Below are 25,086 nucleotides of genomic sequence, written 5' to 3' on the forward strand. Positions count from 1 at the left end.
AACACTCCCTTCGCTCTGGACAGCCGAGGAGTCACCACAGGGAAGGAAAGGTGCCGGCTACAAAGCGAGCGAGTGAGAGGAGAGGGGAGCCCTTCAGCATGGGAAGGAAGAGGCAGCAGGTAGCAGCAGCAGCAGCCAGTGTATGGGAGGCAGCCTCGCGCTGGGTGTATTGGAGGCGCGTGCTCCTCGCCACCTCAGAGTCCCTCTTTTTTTAAAACCTTAAAGCTTTGGATTTTTTTTATTCCCCTCACCTCACTTCTTCCTTTGGCAGCGACTGTCCTCCTCCTCCTTCCTCCTCCTCCTCCCACCCCAATTCCAAGCTTCTACATTTCTACTTAAGAATCTGGTCACAGAACGAATTAAGTTCTTAAGTAGAGGTACCACTGTACAGTGTTTTTGATGTTTGAATAGAATAGAATTCTTTATTGGCCAAGTGTGATTGGACACACAAGGAATTTGTCTTTGGTGCATGTTGTGATTCAGCCTGAGGCTGCTCAGGGACCAGCTGTGTCTCTGCTGGCTCCATGCCCGGAGGAGGATGACAGCGCAGAGGAGGGGGCTGAACAGTCGGACGGGGGAGAGGAAAATCAGGAATGGGATGAAGGAGAACAGCATGAGAGCCCCGGGGGGGGGGGCTCTCCCCAGCCAGTAGCTTGGAGTCATTAGGTGATGACGCACAAGCTGTCATTGACATGAGACAGCGACGTTCAGAGCAACGAAAGGAGCAGTTAAAGAGATATTTTCACCATTGAAGTAGAAACAGCTGGGTTTGGGTGTGGTACTCATCAGCAGGGTTTAAAAGGCAGGCAAGCCCTTTAAGCCATGTGGAGTGTTATCAGCTTGGCGTGGCATTATCCTGTCTTGTTTTCTCGGCGTCTCTGTTCCTGGCTTATGGCCCAGCAGCTTTGGAAGATCCGTGGGAGGTATAGGTCTGCTATCTACAGCCTTGGCTTGGCAGCAAGAATTCTGTATTGCTGCATGGACTTTTGGCCTTCGTGAATATATCTGAAGATACAGCATTTTCCTGTTTGTAAGGACATTTTCTGTTACCTGTGTTTTTCTTGAATTTTATAAAACTGCCTTTGCCTTTTACCAGTGTGTCTGACTTCTCTTTTTGGGTTGGTATTGGCTTCTGGAGTGACCAAGACAGAACAGTGCATATGCTCTCAGGGTACATAAAAGAAAAGATACATTTGTCAAGAATCATAAGCAATGAGGAAACTATTAATAAAAATCTTAAGGATACAAGCAAAAAGTTACAGTCATACAGTCATAAGTGGGAGGAAATGGGTGATAGGAATGATGGGAAAATTAGTAATAATAGACTTAGTAAATACAGAAGTTTGACTGTGTGAGGGAATTATTTGTTTAGTAGAGTGATGGCGTTCAGGAAAAAACTGTTCTTGTGTCTAGTTGTCTTGGTGTGCAGTGCTCTAGTGACGTTTTGAGGATAGGAGTTGAAATAGTTTATGTCCAGAATGTGAAGGGTCAGTAAATATTTTCACTGTCCTCTTTTTGACTCATGCAGTATACAGGTCCTCAGTGGAAGGAAGGTTGGCAGCAATTGTTTTTTCTGCAGTTCTGATTATCCTCTGAAGTCTGTGTCGGTCTTGTTGGGTTGCAGAACCGAACCAGACAGTTATAGAGGTGCAGATTAACAGACTCAATGATTCCTCTGTAGAAATGTATCAGGAGCTCCTTGGGCAGTTTGAGCATTCTGAAATGGGGAAGAAAGAACATTCTTTGTTGTGCTTTTTTGATTATGTTTTTGATGTTAACTGACCATTTTAGGTCTTGAGATATGATAGAACCTAGAAATTTGAAGGTCTCTACTGTTGATATTGTGAATACAATGTTTGATGTTGTTATTTGCAAAGTTGTGTCCAACCCATCACAACCTCATGGACAAGGCCTTTCTTTGCATACAGTGTGTATGGGCTAAACTGATTTTTTTTTCAAAAAAATAATAATAATGCATAAGGCATTCATGTACTGTTTTCAACAAAGCTATGTTAATCGCCAAGGTAAGCTCTCCATTTGGCAGACTAATGACCAATGTGTGGAACCAACGTGGTATAAGCTTGCTACAAAGCTCAAAAGTCTACCGAGCATAATACAAACTACCTCGTTGTATGCCAGTGAGACTTGGACTGTATACAGAAGACATAATAAATAATAATAATAATAATAACAACAACAATTTATTAGACTTGTATGCCGCCCCTCTCCAACGACTCAGAGCGGCTCACAACAAAATACAAAGCACAAATCTAATATTAAAAACAATTATAAAAACCCATTATAAAAGGCAGTCATACCATCCAATTAAACCATACATAAAATAAAACAGCTAAGTGTCACTTATGTCCCCCATGCCTGGCGGCATAGGTGGGTTTTCAGTAATTTGCAAAAGACAAGGAGGGTGGGGGAAGTCTAACCTCCAGGGGGAGTTGATTCCAGAGGGCTGGGGCTGCCACAGAGAAGGCTCTTCTGGGGCCCACCAGACAACATTGTTTTGCCGACAGGACCCGGAGAAGGCCAACTCTGTGGGACCTGATCGGTTGCTGGGATTCGTGCGGCAGAAGGCGGTCCCGAAGGTATTCTGGTCCGATGCCATGTAGGGCTTTATAGGTCATGACCAACATGCTACACAATTGAACCACTTCTATATGACCTGCCTCCATAGAATCCTGAGGATCAGGTGGCAAGATAAGGTGCCTGACATAGGTCCTCTCCAGAGTAGGCCTGCCATCAAGTCTTACCTTGCTGATGAAATCCCAGACATGCTGGGCAGGCCATGTTGTTAGGATGCCAGACCATTGTATCCCTAAACAGCTCCACTATGTTGAACTGTCTAAAAGAAAGTGATCACATAGGGGGCAAAGGAAGTGATATAAAGACACATTGAAAGTCTCCCTCGATATTGACTCCACCTGGGAAACCCTGGCACAAGAATGGTGCTTAGTTCACTGAAGTACAGTGGTACCTCGGTTCTCGACCACAATTCATTCCAGAAGTGTGGTCAAGAACCGATTTGGTCAAGTACCGAATTAATTTATCCCATAGGAAATAATGGAAATGGATTTAATTGGTTCCCAGCACCTGTTGACTCGCTAGGAACCAATTAAATCTATTTTCTTTATTTCCTATGGGATACAAATCGGAGGAGATCTATAGTCTAACCGCTCCAAGCTGTAGGAAGGGTGGGGGTGGCTGCAATACCGGCAGCTTCGGGGGGTTCCTTTCCTCAGTGCTTCATCTTGTTACCTGTAGGCAGCTGCACCAACTTTCTCCTTCCCGGCGGCAGCAGCGGTGGCTTCCCTTCGAGGAGCAGCAGCGCCGGGAAGTCACGTAATGAAGGGAAGCCTCTGGAGCAGCGGCAACTGCTGAGATGGCTCCGGCGGCTTCCCTTCATCACGTGACGTTCCAGGCGCTGCTGCTCCTCGAAGGGAAGCCGCCGCCATCACCGCCGCTGCCGCCGGGAAGGAAAAAGTTGGTGCAGCCGCCTACAGGTAACAAGACGAAGCACTGAGGAAAGGAGCCCCCTGAAGCTGCCAGTATTGCAGCCGCCCCCACCCTTCCTGCAGCTTGGAGCGGTTAGACTATAGAGACTGGGAGGCTGTTAAGCGGGTGGCCAGAATGGGCATCTCGGATTCCGACTCCCATTCCATCTCACCCCATCCCCTCAGATCTTGTGGCAGCTGCTTTGCCAAGTCGCCCTGGGACTCATTGGACTCAGCCCCCACCCCATGTTGCAAAGAGGGGGTGTAACATGCAGGAGGCATAGACATTGGCCATTTCAGATAATAAACAAAATTTTCTGTGGCTGTTCGGTATCCGAATTTTTGTTCGGATACCAAAATGTACGAAAACGAAGGCGATCGAGAACCAAGGTACCACTGTAAATGGAAATGATGATGGGCTAGAAGGAGAGTGCAAGTGGAAGCAAATATGGAGGAACTGGGAAAATAAAATATAAGGATATGCAAGGGTGTCATAAGAAGAACAAATGGCAAATGCATAGCTTCTTCATATCCACCCTTTGCCACTTAGATACTTTATTATTTTTAAATCATACAGTAATTATCAATTAGTTACTATGGTTATACATTGTAGTTGCATGGCACAAATTTCATAGCAACTTTATAATGAGAACCAACAAAGCTAGATATTTTAATTTTAATTTCTATCATACATTCACTACTAAAGTTACTGTACTATTCATCTTTTTTGTTCAGTCCAATAAGCAGGAGGAAGCTTATATACACGTGTATTTTTTGTATTTAGGTATTTATGTCCACATTTATTATTTTTACAAATAACTCAAAGTGTTAAACATATTCAACACAATTTCCTCTGCCTATTTTCCCCACAACAATCCTGCTTAAGAATATTTTTCTGTTTTTGCAGACACGAGGTATGTAGGGCCATTCTGGGCTTGTGCCAGTCAAAGGGCACTATTGCTTTGTCTGGGAGAAACTGGAAAAGCCTGTTTAAGTTTTTGTTTTCTTCTCCACTGATTGGCTGATCAATTAAGGAGGTGGGGACCAATATATTTGTTGCTCTCACCTGTGATGTCATTCTATATAAGCATCACCTTTCTTTGTTATCCTAGGGGTTGTTGCTAGCTTTCTAGGACCGGTGTGCTTTCTTTTGTTTGAGTCAGGACAAAAGGGTGATTCTGAATACTTCATTTTTTGTTTAATTATTTATTGTTCTCCCGTTTAAAATATAGGAAAAGGCTTAATTTGGAGTGGTTAGATTCAGGGCTGGATTTGCTGACTGCACTCAGGGAACAATTTGAACTTTTAAATAACTCATTCACATCATGTTTGGCGTTATCTAGATCTAAAATTTCCAGTACAAGGAATATATGAGCAATAAAATAAACAAAGTATAAACACTCCCTCTCTTTTTGCTCTGAGGGTTTTCTGTTGGATTAGGAAAATAAAAATGGGTCATCTGTGTACCAAGTGTGTTCAACTGCTTTATGACTTTGCTGTCTCGGTGAAAACACTGTTGTCAGGTTTGTTACTTGACATTAGAGAGTGTTTGGCTCAGATCGCTGACTGCCCGTGCCTAAAACAAAAAAAATTTGAAATGAGGCAGCTCTACAAACCTGTTCTTTGTCGCTATGAAGAGGAAACTGCCCAAGAGTTTCTGCAACACATTGAAAAAGGTGAGGTATTTCTGCTTTATACGTGTGAATTGTTTGTTAGAGCTCTGCTGTTTTGCTTTAAAGAACTATAAGATCAGGGAGTCCTACTATTTGTGTTCCTCATTGTTTTGTTTTTGTGAATAATGGTGGAACAGAGAAAAAGCCTAAATTTAAAGTCTCCCAAACAATTATTGGGCAGTTGATTCTCAATTCCAGATTTATTGACTAAATCCTGGCTTTTAAATGTGCAGAAGTTTGCTTATATGTCAATTATCTTGATTTTTCTTGCTAAAGCTGATACAATGCACTTTTATATTTTCATTCAAACATTCTGATTCCTTGTCTGGGCAAGAACCACAGTGTCTCTGGGTTCACTTTAAGATAATCATCTTCTCATATGTATCAAAAAGAATGTTTACTTTTCCAATCCAATTACCACATTCTCAACACTCATTACTAAAAAGATGAAAATCCTAATGTTAGGATCTGGGAGCCGCTCCGAGTCTTCGGAGTGGGGCGGCATAAATTAAATTAAAATTAAAATATCTGAAATTTTAGTAGCAAACTAGTTATGGGAACACATGTACAGACACATAAAGAATTTTTATACATACCTAGAAAATTCATGTTTTTTTATAAAGAAATACATAATGACAAATTTTATCCTTTTAAATGTATATTTATTATAAGTTTATATTTATATTTTCTTTGTAAATAAAGTTCAAAGTAATTTATAGGAAACTCTTAAAATACATATAGGGTTCAAATCTAACATTAACTTTCCCTGCAATCACTCAGCATTTTATGTTGCTTATATACTGTATTTCTAAACACATAGAATCTTCATGAAATTACGGTATTTGGAAAACTGTCTTGCCTTCCAGATTATTTTTTCCCATTATCTCCTATATTGGGTAGTTCTTAAGCATGCATAACAAATGCTCTACCCTCCACATCGGCAAAAATAATCCAAACCTCATATATAAACTGAATAAACAAATTCTCACAGCCAATCCACACTCAGTAAAAGACCTTGGAATACTAATGACCTAAGTGCTAAAGCCCACTGCAACAATATCGCCAAAAAGGCTTCTAGAGTTGCTAACCTGATCCTACGTAGCTTCTGCTCCGGCAATCTCACATTACTCACAAGAGCCTACAAAACTTTTGCCAGACCCATCCTTGAATACAGCTCATCTTTCTGGAACCCATACCACATCTCGGACATCAACACCCTTGAAAACGTCCAAAGATATTTCACCAGAAGAGCCCTTCACTCCTCCACTCGAAACAGAATACCCTACGAAAATAGACTAACAATCCTGGGTCTAGAAAGCTTAGAACTACAATGCCTAAAACACAATTTAAGTATTACCCACAAGATCATATGCTGCAACGTCCTACCTGTCAATGACTACTTCAGCTTCAACCGCAACAACACAAGAGCACGCAACAGATTCAAACTTAATATTAACTGCTCCAAACTTGACTGTAAAAAATATGACTTTAACAATTGAGTTGTCGAAGCGTGGAACTCATTACCGGACTCAATAATGTCAACCCCTAACCCCCAACATTTCTCCCTTAGACTATCCACGATTGACCTCTCCAGGTTCCTAAGAGGTCAGTAAGGGGCGTACACAAGTGCACTAGTGTGCCTTTCATCCCCTGTCCAATTGTCTTTCCTTTTTCTCATATATCATATATATTTTCTTCCTTTCATATTTCTTCTCCTCTATTTTTATATATTTTCTTTATATATATTGCTACATGTCTATTCTCTTCTATATATATTGTGTATTGGACAAAATAAATAAATAAAATAAATGTACTTATCAGGTCATCCAAATCTTTGGGACAACCAAGATCTGAATGACTCAGAATCTACATAACCATTAAGCATGTTTACTCCCCCTTTTTAGCTATATGATTCCACATGCAGCATCAAAAATTCACAATCGATTTCATCAGTGTTATGTTTGCAAATTGTTAAAATAAATATGATCGCTGATTGGAGCAGGCACGACCAATGAGAGGCCCGCAAGCACAACCAATGGGAAGCCGAGGCGCGACCAATAAGGAACCTCCGGGCGCAACCAATAGGAAGCCTCGGTGCAAAGCCTGAAACATTGTCACCAATCCCCAGCGCTGGTAACAAAGTATAAAAGGTGCGGCTTCGGCCGCTTTTCCTTTAAGTCACTACCTGCCTGCGAGCTGGTCACTTTTAATGTTCCTGATTGCTAAATAAAGAGCTGTTACTCTCTTCCTCGGCCTCCAGCCTCTGATTTAACAATCAGAGTAGATTTGGCAAGTTACATTATTGTGTTAATGAGATTATTATAACTTCTGGAGGCATGAAAACTTTGTTACTGTAAATCTAAATTCATTTAGATCAGATTTATATTCCCTCAGTAAGGGTGGAACATGGAGGGAAATTATGCCAAGAAGATGGAGGGAAATTAGACTTAAAAAGGTAAGGTAATTAAGGGAAGAGAGGATGCTAAACTTTTTTTAAGAATTAGAAACAAAATGAGCATCTTTTCAATTGATTATTCAGTTCTATCCACTATGTTTTCAAAGCATGCACAGAGAGGGGTTGTTTCCCCCTTTACCTACTTCTTTCAGTTCCATGGATTCTTTAATACTTTCATTACTTCTGACAAAATTCCGAATCTGTTTTTATATTTTTCTCCAAGGTTTTGAAATGTCATCTCTTGGCAAGATCTCTTTAGAGGCCTTGAAGACCTTGGCATTTTCTGATCATCCTGGCTTGCAAATGCTTGCTGCTCTCTATTATCTACACATAAGCCAAGACTGTAAGTAAGCAGTATAATAACTGGGAAAGCAAAGCACTCCCCCTCTAGCTGAACATGGATGGACAGAGTTTTTTTAACATTAAAATATAGACTAACATTTAACATTAGAATTTCATACATGCAAAATTATATGGAATATTAAGATTCACAAGAATTCAAGAGTGTGCTTAGTAAGGTGAATTATGGTGGATGTTGTAAGATAATACAGGTGTAAGGTAAGTCAAAGCAAGATGGAATGAGGCATGCGCGGTAGCAAAACAAATCAGCAAAAATTGCCAAAATATTGCTCACGTGAGCGTCTTCACATGAGCTTTCACTTGCTGCACATGCACAGAAGCCAAATCTCACACTGGGACACACACATCGGGCATGCGCAGCTGCATGTGCATCCCAAAAATCACTACCGAAGCATAGGACCTGACCATTCCGATAGCAGGCCATCTACGCTCCAGGAGTTATCTAATACACCAGGGTATCAAATTGGCGGCTCGCAGGCTGAATGCATCATGTCCTGGCCACGCCCACCCCGCCTGGCTCTGCAAAGGGGGGAAATGTTGCAATATGTTGCTCTCTACATGGGGCTACCTTTGAAGAGTATTCGGAAACTTCAGATCGTACAGAATGCAGCTGCGAGAGCAATCATGGGCTTTCCCAGATATGCCCATGTCATACCAACACTCCGCAGTCTGCATTGGTTGCCGATTAGTTTCCGGTCACAATTCAAAGTGTTGGTTATGACCTATAAAGCCCTTCATGGCATCGGACCAGAATATCTCTGGGACCGCCTTCTGCCGCACGAATCCCAGTGACCAGTCAAGTCCCATAGAGTTGGCCTTCTCTGGGTCCTATCGACTAAACAATGTCGTCTGGTGGGACCCGGGGGAAGAGCCTTCTCTGTGGCAGCCCCGACCCTCTGGAACCAGCTCCCCCCGGAGATTAGGATTGCCCCCACCCTCCTTGCCTTTCGTAAACTTCTTAAAACCCACCTCTGCAGTCAGGCATGGGAGAACGGAGAACTGAGACATCTTCCCCAGGCCTATATAGTTTATGTATGGTATGTTGTGTGCATGTTTTTTAAATTATGGGTTTTTAATTTTGTAATATAAGATTTGTATTGTACATTGTTTTCTATTGCTGCTGTGAGCTGCCCCGAGTTTGCGGAGAAGGGCGGCTTTCAAATTTAAATAATAATAATAATAATAATAATAATAATAATAATAATAATAATAATAATAATATATCATGTGACATCAGTGTGACACAGCGAGCTTGACACCCATATTATACATACATTCTATCTGTTTCAGGCCATCCCTATTCTTAATTTCTAGTTGAGCTATGCAAGTTGTCTAACTCTTGATTATTTTTATCAGCTTTCTAACCACCCAGAATTGTTACAAGCTTTAGACGTGCGTATTCCCTGTGAATAAGCACTCTTTGTTCTTGCCAGACAGACTCCACAGTTACAAGCTTCCTCCGAGTCTTCTTTCAAGCGTATGCCATAACTTGCTTTGTTTTAGCAGACAGCCCATCAAGCAAAAATGCTTGAAGTATTTTCTTTGGCTTGCATATTGAGAAGTATCAGGGAAGTGGGAGCCCTTGTTCTCACAGAACTTTGGGAAGTTTGGTGTATAAAAAAAGGGGGGGGGGGAATCATATATAAAATTGATATACAGTGGTACCTCTACTTAAGAACTTAATTCGTTCTGTGACCAGATTCTTAAGTAGAAACGTTCTTAAGTAGAAGCAATTTTTCCCATAGGAATCAATGTAAAAGCAAATAATGCGTGCAAACCCATTAGGAAAGAAATAAAAGTTCAGAATTTGGGTGGGAGGAGGAGGAGGAAGAAGAGGAGGAGGACAGTCGCTGCCGAAGGAAGAAGGGGAGGGGAATCAAAAAAATCCAAAATTTTACTGCTTAAAAAAAAAAGAGGGACTCTGAGGCGGCGAGAAGGAGCATGCACCTCCCATACACCCGGTGCGAGGCTGCCTCCCATGCACTGCGCCAGAGAGAGAAACCCAGGGGGAATGGCAGGAAACTGGCCGGGCCTTCGTGCCGCTCTCAAATTTCTTGGGAAATTTTTCTTGGCTCGGGTTCTTAAGTAGAAAATGGTTCTTAAGTAGAATCTTGAACACCCAGTTCTTATCTAGAAAAGTTCTTAAGTAGAGGCATTCTTAAGTAGAGGTACCACTGTACTAATCCAATTTAACTACCATTTTTTAATGGATGTACTTAATTTAATTCTCAGAGTAAATCCCACCTTCCTTTCAAGAACTTGAATGTCAGTTCTCATCTCTGCTCTTAAGGAACGACAAATTGGTTGTTGAGCTGCCTGGCAGATTCCATTGGAGAGATTGAAATGTATAACTGATGCGGAATGTTACATCTTGGAGCATAATAAGTTCAATTGCTAATTAGCAGCAGTTTCAGAGGGCAGCAAATATGTAGTTAAAGAGGACTTATACTTGCAGAGTGGGACATATTTGTAACATTAAGTCCTTCACTTTCAGGTGGAAGTTAAGATTACAGTGGAAAGATTCATACACACATTCTCAGCCTGTGAGGATGGAATCACGTTGTTCTTATTTCTGTGTGGTCTTGACAGAGGACACTATACATTTCACCATAGAATCAGAATCTTTGGCTGGCTGTTTCTTTGGTTAATACACTGGATGTAGAGTTCTCTTTCTAGCATGGAATCTCAAGGGAGTCTTCTCACATATTGACATATGGAGTACCAATTTGCATAGCCGCCTCTGATTGGTTATCTAGCGGTGGGAAAAATAAACTGCTGTCAGTGGCTAGCAGGCTCCAGGGAAGCCCTTAAAAGCAGCTTCCCTGTAGTCTGCTGGCAGTCCGCATTAGTTCTAGCTGATAGACAATAGAGGTGATGAACTGTTCCTACATCTCACCTCTTCATTCCCGTGCAAATCTAACAATCTTAGAGGACTTTTATCTCGATTCTAGCAACTCGCTCCTATGGAAAGCATGAAATGATAATCCAATATACCAGTGATGGTGAACCTATCGCATAGGTGCCACAGGTGGCACGCGGAGCCATATCTGCTGGCATTCGAGCCGTTGCCCTAGCTCAGCTCCAACGTGCATGTGTGTGCTGGCCAGCTGATTTTTGTCTCACACAGGCTCTGGGAAGGTGTTTTTGGCTTCCAGAGAGGCTCCAGGGAGATGGGGGAGGGCATTTTTATCCTTTTACCCAGCTCCAGAGAAGGCTTTGGAGCCTGTGGAGAGCGAAACACAAACCTCTTGGGCTTGCCTTCAGAGGTCCTCTTGGGGGGGGGATGGAAAGCTGTTTTTGACCTTCCCGGGCATTTAGGTGTGGGCACTTGCACATGCGTGATAGCACGCCCGCACGCTTTTATGGCACCCGAGGGAAAAAAGGTTCACCATCACTGCAATATACCGTGAGAAGTTTATGTGTACAAAGTTGTGGTGTGTGGTTGAATGCATTGCTTATCTGCACTGTGTATAAATCAGGAGGGTAGATTGGTGAAAGGCATCTTCTGAAAGCAGACTGAGATATCTCCTAGTTATCACTGCTTCTGTGCTTGAACATCCACAGTTCCAAGACAAAACGATCGGTGTTCTGAATGTTCAAATATTTCTTCTCATTTTAGCAGTCAACCTCCATCTGTCCCAAGAGCACTTGGAAACATATTACGCTTTGCTGAAGTCTAATGATTTGGAGGTTCAGCAGATTTCATCCTTATCCCTGCTCAGTTTTTTGTTAGAAGGAAATGGTGAGTGGATAACCAAGAAATTTCTTTCTGAGAAAAGATTCATTTGGAGAGAGGGAAATGCTTCGGGAGGGCAGAATGTTTTTCTGATTATGTACTGGATTAAAATATACATATTTGCAAATTCATTTGATTTCATTACATTTACATATCATCAAAATGAATATAGTAAACCCCCCAATTGTGTTGAATAATTTTCCCCACCCTATTAACATTGTACATTGATCACAGTTCATGGTGATTTAAGGACAGTAAAACTGAAAATTGACAGGAGCACATATAGTCCTTGGCACTCAGGTTTTTTACCCCTGAAGTGTGGAGCTGATAATACATTTATTAGATTCTTGCTCCAATGAAATGATTTATTTCATAGGAATTCTGAAAGTGGATTTTACTTCCTAGTCAAATGGAACACATTTGTCTACCCTGTTTCCCCCAAAATAAGACAGCGTCTTATATTAATTTTTGCTCCCAAAGATGTGCTACATCTTATTTTCAGGGGATGTCTTTTTTTTTTCAATGAAGAAGAATTCACATTTATTGCTGAACAAAAGAATTGAACATTTATTATATACTGCACAGTAGTTGTCATCACAAACCAGCATAACCAGACAAACTGTGAATCCTGTCAAGAATTTCTTACTATTACTGTACCAATATTTCCATGTACAACTATTATACTTTCTTCAAATATATGTTATATGTGTTCTGTTCGGGAATGCTGCGAAACAAAATGTCTCCTATGTCTTATTTTCGGGGGATGCCTTATATTAGGCAATTCTACGAAACCTCTCCTATGTCTTACTTTTGGGGGTGACTTATTTTCGGGGAAACAGGGTAGTACTGAGTAGTGACAATAGCCTTTTGTTCTCTTCGGTGCCACTTAAATATCTTCAGAGTTGCATTTTAAACTTTGCATTTAAGATTATTTTTATTCTTACATTTATTGCATTTATTTTTGCATTTTGCATTTAAGATTTATTGCATTTATTTTTGCATTTAAGATTATTAAATTTATTTAGCATGAATTTATAATAATGTTTAAGATTATTTATTACTACCTTTGTTTACAAACAGTAACCAAGGAGCACGTCATAGAAATGGATTTACTTGAGCCAATCCTAGAGCTACTTGAATCGGATGATATCACGGTCCAGGGTAATTCCTCTGCCTGCTTAATGATGCTGGCTGACTCAGGTGAGCAAAGTTCCCAAACATCAAGCCTACAGTAATGGTTAATTTAAGCAACAATTCCACTTCCTGCAGTTATTTCCTTTACCCTATCTCAGCTCCAACGTTCAAGTGTGTGCCAGCCTGCTGATTTTTGGTTCACACAGAGACTCGGGAAGGGCACTTTTGGCTTCCAGAGAGCCTCCGAGGGGATGGGGGAAGCCTTTGGAGACTGGGGAGGGTGAAACACAATCCTACTGGGCCCATCAGAAGTTGGGAAACAGGCCATTTACGGTCTCCAGAGGGCCTCCGGGGGTTGGGGGAAGCTGTTTTCGCCCTCCCCAGGCATTGAATTATGGATGTGGGCACTCGCGCATACGCGATAGCATGCGTGCACGCTCTTTCGGCACCCGAGGAGAAAAAGGTTCACCGTCACTGATCTATAGAGATCTTCAGAGCAAGATCTAGGGAGACCTTCAGAAAAGAAAAGGGCAACAGGTGGCCATTATGATTAGGTAGCCATGGATCCCTCAAGATTCTCGGGAGTATTCTTTCTCCCTTCCAAATAGGTACTGCAGTAAACGCCCAGCCATTTTGATTGCAACAGTTGCCATAGAATCTGTTCTACAGGGTCACCCTGTGCCCCACAACGTGTCGCTGTGTCACATGGCCAGAATCTTCAACGTAACAAGAGAAAAGAAGAGGGCAGCCTCAAAACATCTTTCAGCTTTCAAGTTAGCCTGAGTCTTTATTTCATTTCTGGTGTTTGCTGTCTTCTTGCTACTTGCTTCTTCTGTTGCCATACTCCATTCCAGAGGCCTCTTCAACTGTTTTCCTCCAGTGTGGCACTTCAGGATACATATTTAATATGTTTGATTAAAACGTTTGGCCTCTTATTATCCCAAGGCAACTTGTAGCAATAGTTCTCACTGCAGGCTTATAATGATATTCATAGCATACAAACCCATGGCTTGAGACTTGAGGACTAGGCCCAATGTTCCATCTCCAATCTTGAATGATTGCTTCCAAGCTATCTCCCAACACAGCTAAGCCTCCCTTAATTTCTCTTTTTCTCTGCTGCTTTCTTCAGATGCCTGTCGAAATGCAATTGCAGCAGCTGGAGCAACTATACCCTTACTTTCCCTTGCTAAATCTCACGATATTGGTGTCCAACAAAACGCCATTCAAGCTATTTTCAACCTCACACAATCAGGTAAAGTGGCAGCTGTGATTTATTTTGACTATGCCAAATGCAAGGATAGTAAGAAAAAGAGAATTGGAGATTGTGGTAACATTTGTTTTTCAATAATTTTTAGAGAACATTGTTAAGTTAAATACTGCCGCCTATACTTAATTTAGGAAATGCAGAAAATCTATGCAGCAAAGAGTGAATTTGTGAAGCTGGTTGCTGACTATTAAAGCTGTATTCTGTCTGTGGGATCGGGGGAGATTTTTATGAACACTCTATTGTTTTGTGGATGTGTTGAATTAATAACATTGTATTTCCATTTTGCATTTTAAAAAAATATAGCTTTATATTTAGTACAATCATTTCCAGCCACTTTTTAATAACTACATGAGTTCAAATCTCATATAAATGCTACCTCATCAGACACATTTTTCTAGGATACGCAATCTGGATTTTGTTGTCATGCAAAATAAGATAGCCATACGCTTTTAATTCTATTTGCAGTCTTTTCTAACAAACTAATTACCCAGCAATGTTATTGCTCATGCACACAATAACAATAAAATAAAATGGTTTTGTTGCAGGTATGTTTTTTGGGGGAATGCAATTTCTTTAGAGTTTAAGGTATGGTATACAGTGGTCCCTCGATCATCGCGAGGGTTCCATTCCAGGACCCCAAGCGATGATCGATTTTTCGCGAAGTAGCGGTGCGGAAGTAAAAACACCATCTGCGCATGTGCAGATGGTGTTTTTACTTCCACCGCAGCAGCGAGGAGCCGAAGATTGGGGTTTCCCCACCGCCTCGCTGCTGCCGCTTGTCCGCGCACGCGCCACCCGCCCTTCCCCCGCCCACCCCGTTGCTCTTATTGCTTCCCAGCTGGGAAGCGGCCCCCGCGCGCGTGCCGCCCGGCCTTCCCCCGCCCACCCCGTTGCTCTTATTGCTTCCCAGCTGGGGAAACTCCACCATCTACGCATGCGTGGCCATAGAAAAAAGGGCACGCATGCGCAGATGGTGGAGTTTACTTCCGGGTTGAAAACTCGCGAAATAGCCCTTTCGCGATGCTCGACGACGCGAAACTCGAGGGATCACTGTATACTTAGATAGCAGCGGTAAGATCCAAGTAACTGATTACAGTTGCCATATGAGTGTCAATCTGTTCCTTTACAGAATGGATCCAAAGGGTTTTGGTTCGTCAAAGTGCTCTCCCAATTCTCACCCGTCTATTAGAGTCTCCTGACACAGAAGTTCAGGTAAAATGTGTATCTATCTTTTCTGTCGAGGTCTCTGGTAGAATCCTCCCGAAAATTCACAGATGCAAATTTCAGACACACACATGTTTGAAAATTCAAAATAATGTTCTTTATACCAAAAATCCAAATAAACTAAGCACTCTTTTTGTATAGCAAAGAGCACTCATCTCCAAACAAACTGGTAATTTGTACAAGTCCCTTATCAGTTCTGAGATACTTAGCTTGCAGCTGTGAGGCAATTCACAGTCCTTCTTCTTTCACAAAGTGAAACACACTTTGCTCTGGTTTAGTTTCAAAGCGGGGGAAAATCAGCACACAAAGGTCGAAGTCAGCAAGGCAGGCACGAAACCCAAGGATCAGATAAACCTCCACAATGGCCAAACACACAGGCTGCTATTTATAGCAGCCTCACTAATTACCACAGCCCCACCCAACCACAGGTGGCCTCATTTTCTTTGATAATAATCTCTCAGTTGTTTCTGCCTATGCATTGCTCACTGCATGCGTGGCTGTATCATTAACTCTTGTTCCGAATCCAAGGAGGAGCTAAATAATTGATCTCCTTCTGAGCTGTCTGCCACATTCTCCTCCTACCTGTCACTCATGTCTTCTTGGTCAGAGGAGCCTTCATCAGAAGATTCCACTGGGAGCAAAACAGGCCTGAGGCATGTGGATGTCTCCCACACATCCACAGTCCTTGGGGCAGGAGCTGGGCCAGAGCTAACCACAACACTATCCATTCAGTGAAATTTTTGAAACTGAACAAACTAAATCATAAGCACTAGTCTGATGATTCTGGAAACATAAGGCATCGTTCAGTTCAAAATTGCCGGCCTGACAGAGCTTGAATCCTCAACTGAGTTGAAAAGACAGGACTGTCTGACACTTGATAGTAACTTTATGGTAACTGTTATTCAGAGCTAGACCAGACAACCTGATCTTTATTATTCCCACCCATCGTAGACCAACTATCATTTAGATTTGCAATTGCATTTAGACTTATATACCACTTCACAGTGTTTTACAGCCCTCTTTAATCGTTTTACAGAGAGTAAGCATATTGCTTCCAACAATCTGGGTCCTCATTTTACCGACCGTGGAAGGATGGAAGGCTGAGTCAACCTTGAGCCTACTGAGATCCGGTCTGCCAAATTGCTGGCAGCCGGTGATCAGCAGAAATAGCTTGCCGTACTGCACTCTAACCACTGCACCACCGAGGCGCTGTCTTATCTCTTTACTGCAATTTTGTCTTCTGTCCCTACAGTACTACAGCTGTGCTGCTCTCAGCAATGTGGCTATAAATTCACAGCACCACAAAGCTATGCTTCACGTTGGTGACAGGTTTCTTCTGCAGACTCTCCTTTCTCTCTTATCTTCTGGTGTGGAAAAGGTAAAGCTTGAGATTGTTGGATAGCCATCAGGAGTATTGTCTGCCATTTGGTCTGAGTCCACGAGGAGAAGGGTGGCCTATAAATCTGATTAATAAATAATAAATAATACTTATTAAATAATAATAATAATAATAATAATAAATAAATAAAATGTTAAGTTATATAAGGTTTCTTTTTCCTCCCAAAAGATACTTGCATTTCAATGGGATATAAATATGCTTACAATTACATACCTGAATGTCCTTATTCGTATTTTATTTTAAAATTCATTTACCACTGTGGGAATAAGAAAGCCCTTCATGGCACCGGACCAGATTATCTCAGGGACCGCCTTCTGCTGCACGAATCCCAGTGACCAGTTAGGTCCCACAGAGTGGGTCTTCTCCGGGTCCCGTCAACTAAACAATGTCGCTTGGCGGGACCCAGGGGAAGAGCCTTCTCTGTGGCGGCCCCGGCCCTCTGGAACCAACTCCCCCCCAGATATTAGAATTGCCCCCACCCTCCTTGCCTTTCGTAAGCTTCTTAAAACCCACCTCTGCCGCCAGGCATGGGGGAACTGAGATACTCTTTCCCCCTAGGCCTTTACAATTTTATGCATGGTATGTCTGTATGTATCTTTGGTTTTATAAAAGGGGGTTTTAACTGTTTTAATATTGGATTGTTATATGCTGTTTTTATTACTGTTGTTAGCCGCCCCGAGTCTACGGAGAGGGGCGGCATGCAAATCCAATAAATAAATAAATAAAATAAAATAAAACAAAAGTCCAAATAGAGGAGATGTCGTTCCTTCATTAATTCCTTGGAACTGCTTTTCCTATCTTGGTACCTTCTCCATCTGTTGAATGTAGTCATGTTGATTTGGGATCATGGATCTTATAATTCATCTGGAAAGTACATGGTTAAAGAAGGATACCCTAAGACTAGAGATCAAACTTTTAAGCTGGGGTCAGGCATTGAACGAAGACATCATTCGTTTTAAATGGGGTTTGCTACTACAGCCGCCACAAACTTGTTCGCAAGTTAATGCTATAGTCCGAATCAAAGTTTACAAAGATGATGCTGTTTTCTCATGCCACCATATGGCTACAAATGCCAGCAATAACCTTTTCTGGCCTGGGGAATATATTTCGTCTTTGCAGCCTTCCTGGGAGGCTACAACATATGGACAGTGATTTTATGACCGACATTGGTAAGAACAAACGATTTGGTCTTTTGGGAGGTGTTGGGAAGATTTGTGGGGGAGATTTCAGGATTTTCAAGGGCTGCAACGAGCTAAAGTATTTTATTTAATCAATGCACAAAAACTACTCCCTCATACATGTAAAACACTGATGGTATACTTTTAAAGTATCTATCAAAGCTGGGTTACGTTGCCGCAGAGAATCATTTTTGAATCATATCCCATCCAAATATCCTGGCGATAAAGTATTTAATAAAACTAACATGAAGCTGCCAGCCGTTTTTGCAGACAAGAATGTTTTTTCTCACTATCTGATTTGCTTATTTCTTTCAACTAGATTTCAAACCAGGCTTGCATTTGTCTCAGGAATTTAGCCACAAATGGTAAGTGGAGACCTAATTTTGGAGTTAAAGAAAAATTGCCAGCAGGTAAACAACACACCGGTAGCCCAGTCTTACAGAACAGAAAATGTTTTCCCCCATGTTATTTTGTTTCCATGCCTAGCCTTTGGAAAGAATGGCCTAAGGTTGTTCTTTACTCTGTGAAGTAGGAAAAATGTTATATTATGGTTTCAAAATTTTGTGTTGAAGCTTTTTCTGGTTTAATAAAACTTGGAGTAATGAAGTCCCAGACCAGTCAGGCAGGTTTAGAGAAGAGTAGCCCACTTATTCTAAGTCCAGCTATAAAAACCTCTACATGATCTAGGGCAGTGATGGCGAACCTATGGCACAGGTGCCACAGGTGGCATGCGGAGCCATATCTGCTGGCACGCGAGCCGTTGCCCAACGTATATGTGTGTGCTGGCCAATTGATTTTTGGCTTGCACAGAGGCTCTGGGAGGGAGTTTCTGGCTTCCAAAGAGCCTCTGGGGGATGGGGGAGGGCATTTTTACACTCCCCCAGCTCCAGGGAAGTTTTTGTAGCCTGGGGAGGGTGAAACATGAGCCTACTGGGCTCACCAGAAGTTAGGAAACAGGTCCTTTCCGGCCTCCAGAGAGTTTCCAGGGGGGCAGGGGAAGCGGTTTTTGCCCTCCCCAGGCATTGAATTATGGGTGTGGGCACTCACAAATGTGGCATAACACTCTTTTGGCACCTGAGGAAAAAATGGTTCGCCATCACTGATCTAGAGTGATTTTATATATAGTCCTCTATTGATTAAAAACAACAACAGTATCATAGTATTTAATGTTAAATGTAATGTGTTATAATAACAAAATGGTAAGGTTGGCTTGATACATAACATGTATTTCTAGCACTGATGAATTGGAAAAAATACTTCATCAGGCTAGAGTTTCATACTAATAATTAGAAGAAGCTGACAAGAAACGTTTGGTAATAAACTGTCCATGACCTTGCAACTACTCTACGTTGTTATCTTATAATGCAATTATTCTTCTGTGTGTGTTTAAATCCAAATTGCTCTAGCTAGAATATTCAAGGTCATTAATACAGATTACAGTTGCCAAGTCACGCTCTTTTATCATCCTAAACTCCCCCAATTATATGAGTTTAAACTAAACAAAGATTAGTTTCAATGCTACTTTTTCTAACAAGAGGCCACAGTTAGTCACATGAAGTATTAAGATAGTTATTGAGCAAAACAAAGTTGTCTATTTCAGTGATGACAAACCTTTTTTGGCTTGGGTGGCAAATAGGTGTGCACGCACGATAGCATTTGTGTGTGTGTGCCCACATCCATAATGCAGTACCCTGCCCCGCCCCCTGCATGCGCACAAACTCCTGTGCTGTCCCTCCCACATATGCGCATAGGTGTCACTGAAGCCTCCTGACTGTTTTTCGCTCTCCCCGGGCTTGAGGAAAGCCTCCTGAAGCCTGGAGATGCTGAAAAATGGCCCAACGGACCAACTGAAAGTTTGGAAACAAAACGGAAGTGGAGCTGCCCTACTACGTGTTATGCCGGGCTTCACGTTACAAGCCCCAATTAAGTCCAAAGTGTAAATTCAAACACACACTGTTGTAAAGTAAACAAAGAGTCGGTTTATCAACAGAAAATTATTGGACACACGCACTTTAAATCAGCCAAAGTGCTCTCCCACAAACCACGAGCCTGGAATGCTGTGAAAAGCAAAAACCTAAGCAAAGCAGATAAAAGGCAGCTGTGAAGATGTCACAGCCACCCCCCCTTCAAGAGTCCTCACGCTGTACGCTGTACTTAACTGTGAATTGTTCAAAAAAGTCCTTGTATCTCCTGAAGCAGTTCAAAAGCAAACAGCATTTCTCTCTCACCAAGCGGATAAATTCCCACGCACACTCTCAACCACGCTGGCAATTTATCAGCAGCCCCATTAGCCTAATTGCCCCAGCCACAGGTGTTCTCCCTTATTTTCTATAATACTTGCGCAGTTGTTCCCTCCTTGTCATAAACCTGCGCCTGCAAGCATCCATGAATCCTTCTTCTTCTGATTCTAATGACGATTATGATGACTCACTATTGAGGTAATTAGCTAATGGGCTGCCTGTAATTACCTCATCATCCGATCCTGCTTCACTCCCAGAATCTTCCCTTGACACAGAATCTTCACTGTCCGAAGCTGTTGGCAGTTAAAACGGTCTCTGATAACGTGAGGATTCTCCCAAACCAACACCCACAGTCCTCGGAGCAGGAGCTGGCCCAGAGCCAACCACAACACTATGTACCTTCAGGTACTTGCAACCAGGCCTCACACACCTCAGCCCAATTTCTTCTGCAGCCGGCAAGCGTTTCCTGAAGGCCTCTGTTCCTGATAACGAAGCTCCAGATAGAACTGGAGCTCTGCTATCGGCTGCCGAGGCCTTCAGGAACTCTTGCTGGCTGCAGAAGAAATGGGCCAAGATGTGTGAGGCCTGACTGCAACTGTCCAAAGCTGAAGACGTTCCTGAAGACCTCTGACAACGAAAAGGAGGCTGGGAGTGACGCACACAGGTGAACTTCTGGTTGGCCTGTAGGGCCGTTTTTACTGTCCCCAGGCTTCAGGAGGTTTTCCTGAAGCCTGGAAAGAATGAAAATGACTGAAAAAAAGGCCAAAAATCAGCTGGCCAGTGCACTGGAGCTGACATAGGCCAACACCTTGTGTGCCCTGAGATGTAGCTCCACGGTGTTCTGTCGGGCTCTCTGGTAGACTCCTCCCAAAAATTCACAGGTACAAATGTCAGACACACACATGTTTGAAAATTCAAAACAATGTTCTTTATAATGAAAATTCACTTTAACTAAGCCCTCTTTTGGTACAGCAAAGAGCACTGGTCTCCAAACAAACTGGTAATTTGTACAAGTCCCTTATCAGTTCTGTGATACTTAGCTTGCAGCTGTGAGGCAATTCACAGTCCTTCTTCTTTCACAAAGTGAAACACACTTTGCTCTGGTTTAGTTTCAAATCGGGGGGAAAATCAGCACACAAAAGGTCAAAGTCAGTAAAGCAGTCACAAAACACAACGATCAGATAATCCTCCACAATGGCCAAACACACAGGCTGCTATTTATATAATTATTACAGCCCCACCCAACCACAGGTGGCCTCATTTTCTTTGATAATAATCTCTCAGTTGTTGTTGCCTATGCATCGCTCTCCACCTGCGTGGCTGTATCATTAACTCTTGTTCTGAAGGAGGAGCTAGATAATTGATCTCCTTCTGAGCTGTCTGCCACACTCTCCTCCTCCCTGTCACTCATGTCTTCTTGGTCAGAGGAGCCTTCATCAGCAGATTCCACCAGGGACAAAGCAGGCCTGCAGCATGTGGATGTCTCCCCCACATCCACAGTCCTTGGGGCAGGAGCTGGGCCAGAGCTAACCACAACACATGGATGCCATAAGTTTGTCACCACTGGTCTATTTGATCTTTGGTGGAGGAAAAAAGCAGTGACCCCATCAAAAACATATAACACAGCCAGGCATTTGAGAAAAAAATGATACTTTTTTTTCTGTAACAACAGCTTTGCAAATCTTTTAGAAGAGATGTAATGCATAGAAATGTAAACAAAGCATCTCTTTTCCGATCAGCAAAGCATACATATGCGAGGAAAAAGCAGAATAGGCTTCTTTGTTTGGTGGCCTCAGGTCGGTCTTGACTCCTTGGCAACTTCCTGAACAAATCCTTGCCGTTTTCTTGGCAAGATTTCAGAAGCCGTTTGCCACTGTCGCCTTCCTGGAACTGAGAGAAAGGAACTGGCCCAAGGTCACACGGCTGACTTTGTGCCTCATGTGAAACTAGAAGTTGTGGTCTCCTGGTTTAGTAGCTGGTGCCTTAAACCCGCACCCCCAAAATTGGCTCTGCTTATTGGATGGTATCACCACCACCTCCCCTGACTCAACGGAGCTTGCGTTTGATCTCTGGTGGATGAAATATTTGGAAAAAGGGCCTTGCATTATTCACTTTGATCCTAGCAAAGAAGCACTACTGTCAGATTTCTCTTAGATTTTCTTGGATTCTTTCCACCTGGTTAGCAATGTCCTTTATAAACCTTTGCTTCAATTTTCTATTAATCTTTCCATTTTTGTTTGTTTTTACATTCTACTTTGGATAGTGCAATGGATTTACAGGGTACTTAATTATAACATTCAATAGAAAATGGCCTTACATTGCAAACAAGGGGCAAAATTATTCTTTCACAAAGATTTTACATTTGTGGGAGAAATGCACACAAACACACAGATAAGTTTTGCAGAAGAATTGAGACGTTCGCTTCATTGGTGAAGCAGTGATCTCTAACTGGATTCTATCATTGACACACTTAGTATAATTCACTTTGTTAAAGTCTGTACATGAATTCAAGACCAAATCCCCATATTGGGGCAAATTCAGGTAACCACCAACCTTATTCAAGACCTAAAGTGTTACTTTTGTGCTTGTACCGCAAATAATTTCCTACAAAACTTCAAGCCCTTCACTCCCCAGGTTCTTAATTAGATTTGACGTAGGTAGTGAACCTAGTGCAGAGGTGGAGAACCTATTTCAAGTGCGGGATTGAATTGGCGGTTAACAAACAGTAGGAGCTCACATGCTAGTGTAACTGGGCCACACTGTTGAAAGCACTGAGCCTTCATCATACCTCCTCTTCCCCACTCCCATACACTTTTGATGCCTGCTAATACTTTTCCTCAACATTATTAATCAGATCTAGATATTGCCTTTCTGATTACTGTAGCTGAAAGAAGAATATAGTCTTTATTACAGTTTATTTAGTGATAGTTTAAAGATGCAACAGCACTGATAAAATATGATTTATGACTATTTTTTCATACGAACAAGTAGTGGACTGCACCCGGTACAGTCAGGTGCAGAGTGGCGGTGGGAAAAATAGTGGACCAGAGGGTGTGCATGTGCGTCGGTGTGAGTTTTGGCTTCTGCACAGGTGAGGAGGCTCACGTGTGTGAGATTTAACCGTTTTTGCCGGTTTTTTGCTTCCACGCATGAATAAAAGCAAAGAAATCACCCAAAATTGGCAAAAATCTTGCATGGTGACCGTCCTCGTGTGAGATTTGGCTTCTGCGCATGTGCAGGAAGCTGAATCTCGCACCGACACATGTGCACCCGCCGCCGGGAGTGCACCGGGAGCACCGGCGACGAGCAGCCCTTCACTGCTAACGACCCTTGCAGCATCCCATGGTCACGTGATCAAAATTCACGTGTTTGGCAACTGACTCATATTTATGACGGTTGCAGTGCCCTGGGGTCATGTGATCACCTTTTGCGGCTTCCTGAGTAGCAAAGAGCTGGGGTGGCGCAGCAGGTAGAGTGCTGTACTGCAGGCCACTGAAGCTGACTATAGATCTGTAGGTCAGTGGTTCAAATCTCATCACCAGCTTAAGGTTGACTCATCCTTCCATCCTTCCGAGTTGGGTAAAATGAGGAGCCGGATTATGGGGGCAATATGCTGGCTCTGTTAAAAAGTGCTATTGCTAACATGTTGTAAGCCACCCTGAGTCTAAGGAGAACGGTGGGTTACAACATCGAATAAAGGAAGGAAGGAAGGAAGGAAGGAAAAGAAAGGAGAAAGAAAGAGACACGGATGGAAGGAGGGAGGGAGGGAGGGAGGAAGTCAAAGTTGAAGCCAGATTCACTTAACAATTGTGTTAGTAACCTAACGACTGTAAGTGATTCACTTAGCAACTCTGGCAAGATAGGTCATAAAATGAGCGAAACTCACTTAAGAAATGTTTCATTTGGCAAAATAAATTTTGGGCTCAATTATATCCATGCGTCAAGGACTACCTGTATGCAAGCATAAACCTTAAACATCTTACAGTAAATGTGCACCTTTAAAGCTTTCAATATTTATGGAATTGACTTTAATTTACAAAAGTCATATGCCTACGATATTTGGCTGCGAATGTGGCTATTCTGAGTATTATACCCCTCTGAACATGTTAATCAGTCTTGATAACAATTTGTCATGTGTCTCCTTGTCTTTGAGCGAGCTTTCTATGTTCCAGGCCAGGCCAGAAGAGGGCATAACTGCTTCAAGCTTTTTTCTGCTGCTAACATTAATACTACCTGGAGTTTTGTTGAGATCAGGGCTAATATGGTTTAATTATTTTGATCGGAGGCTAGATTTTTTATAACAAGTTTGGTTTGGTCTTTCTGTTGATTTTTCATGAAACAAAGCTCAGGATCTAACCACTGTATTGACATTACGCAGATTTCTCTGCTTCTAGCAGACAGATGAATTAATTTAACTCTTTTAAACTTGGTGATGTGTCTTTATTCTCAAGTTCTTTTTGCAGAACCATTTTTTGCTGACTGACCAGACAGCCTTAAGTAGTGTTCTTCTGTTGCAGAGTTTGTTCTGACCAGTCTTGTTCCTATGCATGTCCAGTCCCGTCTTCTTCCTCTCTTGACATTTAGCAATAAAGAGATTCAGCAGAATTCAGTAATTCTCCTCCAGATATTATCCCAGCACCCAGGCAACCAGGTACATATTTTCTTAATGCCTTTTGTATCCCTTATGAGATTAAAAGTGTTTTGTGATAGGACAAATGATCAGACAGGCATCCTTCGTATTTCACTGCATCAAATGTGTTAGTAACTTAACCACTGCAGTCATTCTCTTAACAACCATGGCAGGATAGGTAGTAAAATGGGGCAAAACTCACTTTAAAAAGTCTCACCTAACAACAGAAGTATTGGGCTCAATTGTGGTTGTAAGTCGAGGACTACCTGTAGTGGAAAAAGCTATCT

The 25,086-nt window shown here is 42.2% G+C and overlaps 1 protein-coding gene across 2 annotated transcripts in view; it reads left to right on the top strand.

The window, feature by feature from the left end:
• Window positions 1–4,864: 4,864 nt before the first annotated feature.
• Window positions 4,865–25,086, top strand: part of LOC139157149 (uncharacterized) — a 38,422-nt gene continuing 18,200 nt past the window's right edge. The window contains exons 1-9 of one of the 2 annotated variants that reach the window (XM_070733593.1): window positions 4,865–5,179; window positions 7,855–7,974; window positions 11,611–11,733; window positions 12,808–12,927; window positions 13,991–14,113; window positions 15,258–15,340; window positions 16,605–16,730; window positions 18,249–18,294; window positions 24,687–24,820. In XM_070733593.1, the coding sequence (XP_070589694.1) occupies window positions 4,954–5,179; window positions 7,855–7,974; window positions 11,611–11,733; window positions 12,808–12,927; window positions 13,991–14,113; window positions 15,258–15,340; window positions 16,605–16,730; window positions 18,249–18,294; window positions 24,687–24,820 (1,101 nt within the window). In that variant the 5' untranslated portion in view covers window positions 4,865–4,953. The remainder of the gene's footprint in view (window positions 5,180–7,854; window positions 7,975–11,610; window positions 11,734–12,807; window positions 12,928–13,990; window positions 14,114–15,257; window positions 15,341–16,604; window positions 16,731–18,248; window positions 18,295–24,686; window positions 24,821–25,086) is intronic. The other variant, XM_070733594.1, reaches the window with a different exon arrangement.

This window comes from Erythrolamprus reginae, chromosome 1, assembly GCF_031021105.1.
Source record: "Erythrolamprus reginae isolate rEryReg1 chromosome 1, rEryReg1.hap1, whole genome shotgun sequence".
Taxonomy (NCBI): domain Eukaryota; kingdom Metazoa; phylum Chordata; class Lepidosauria; order Squamata; family Dipsadidae; genus Erythrolamprus; species Erythrolamprus reginae.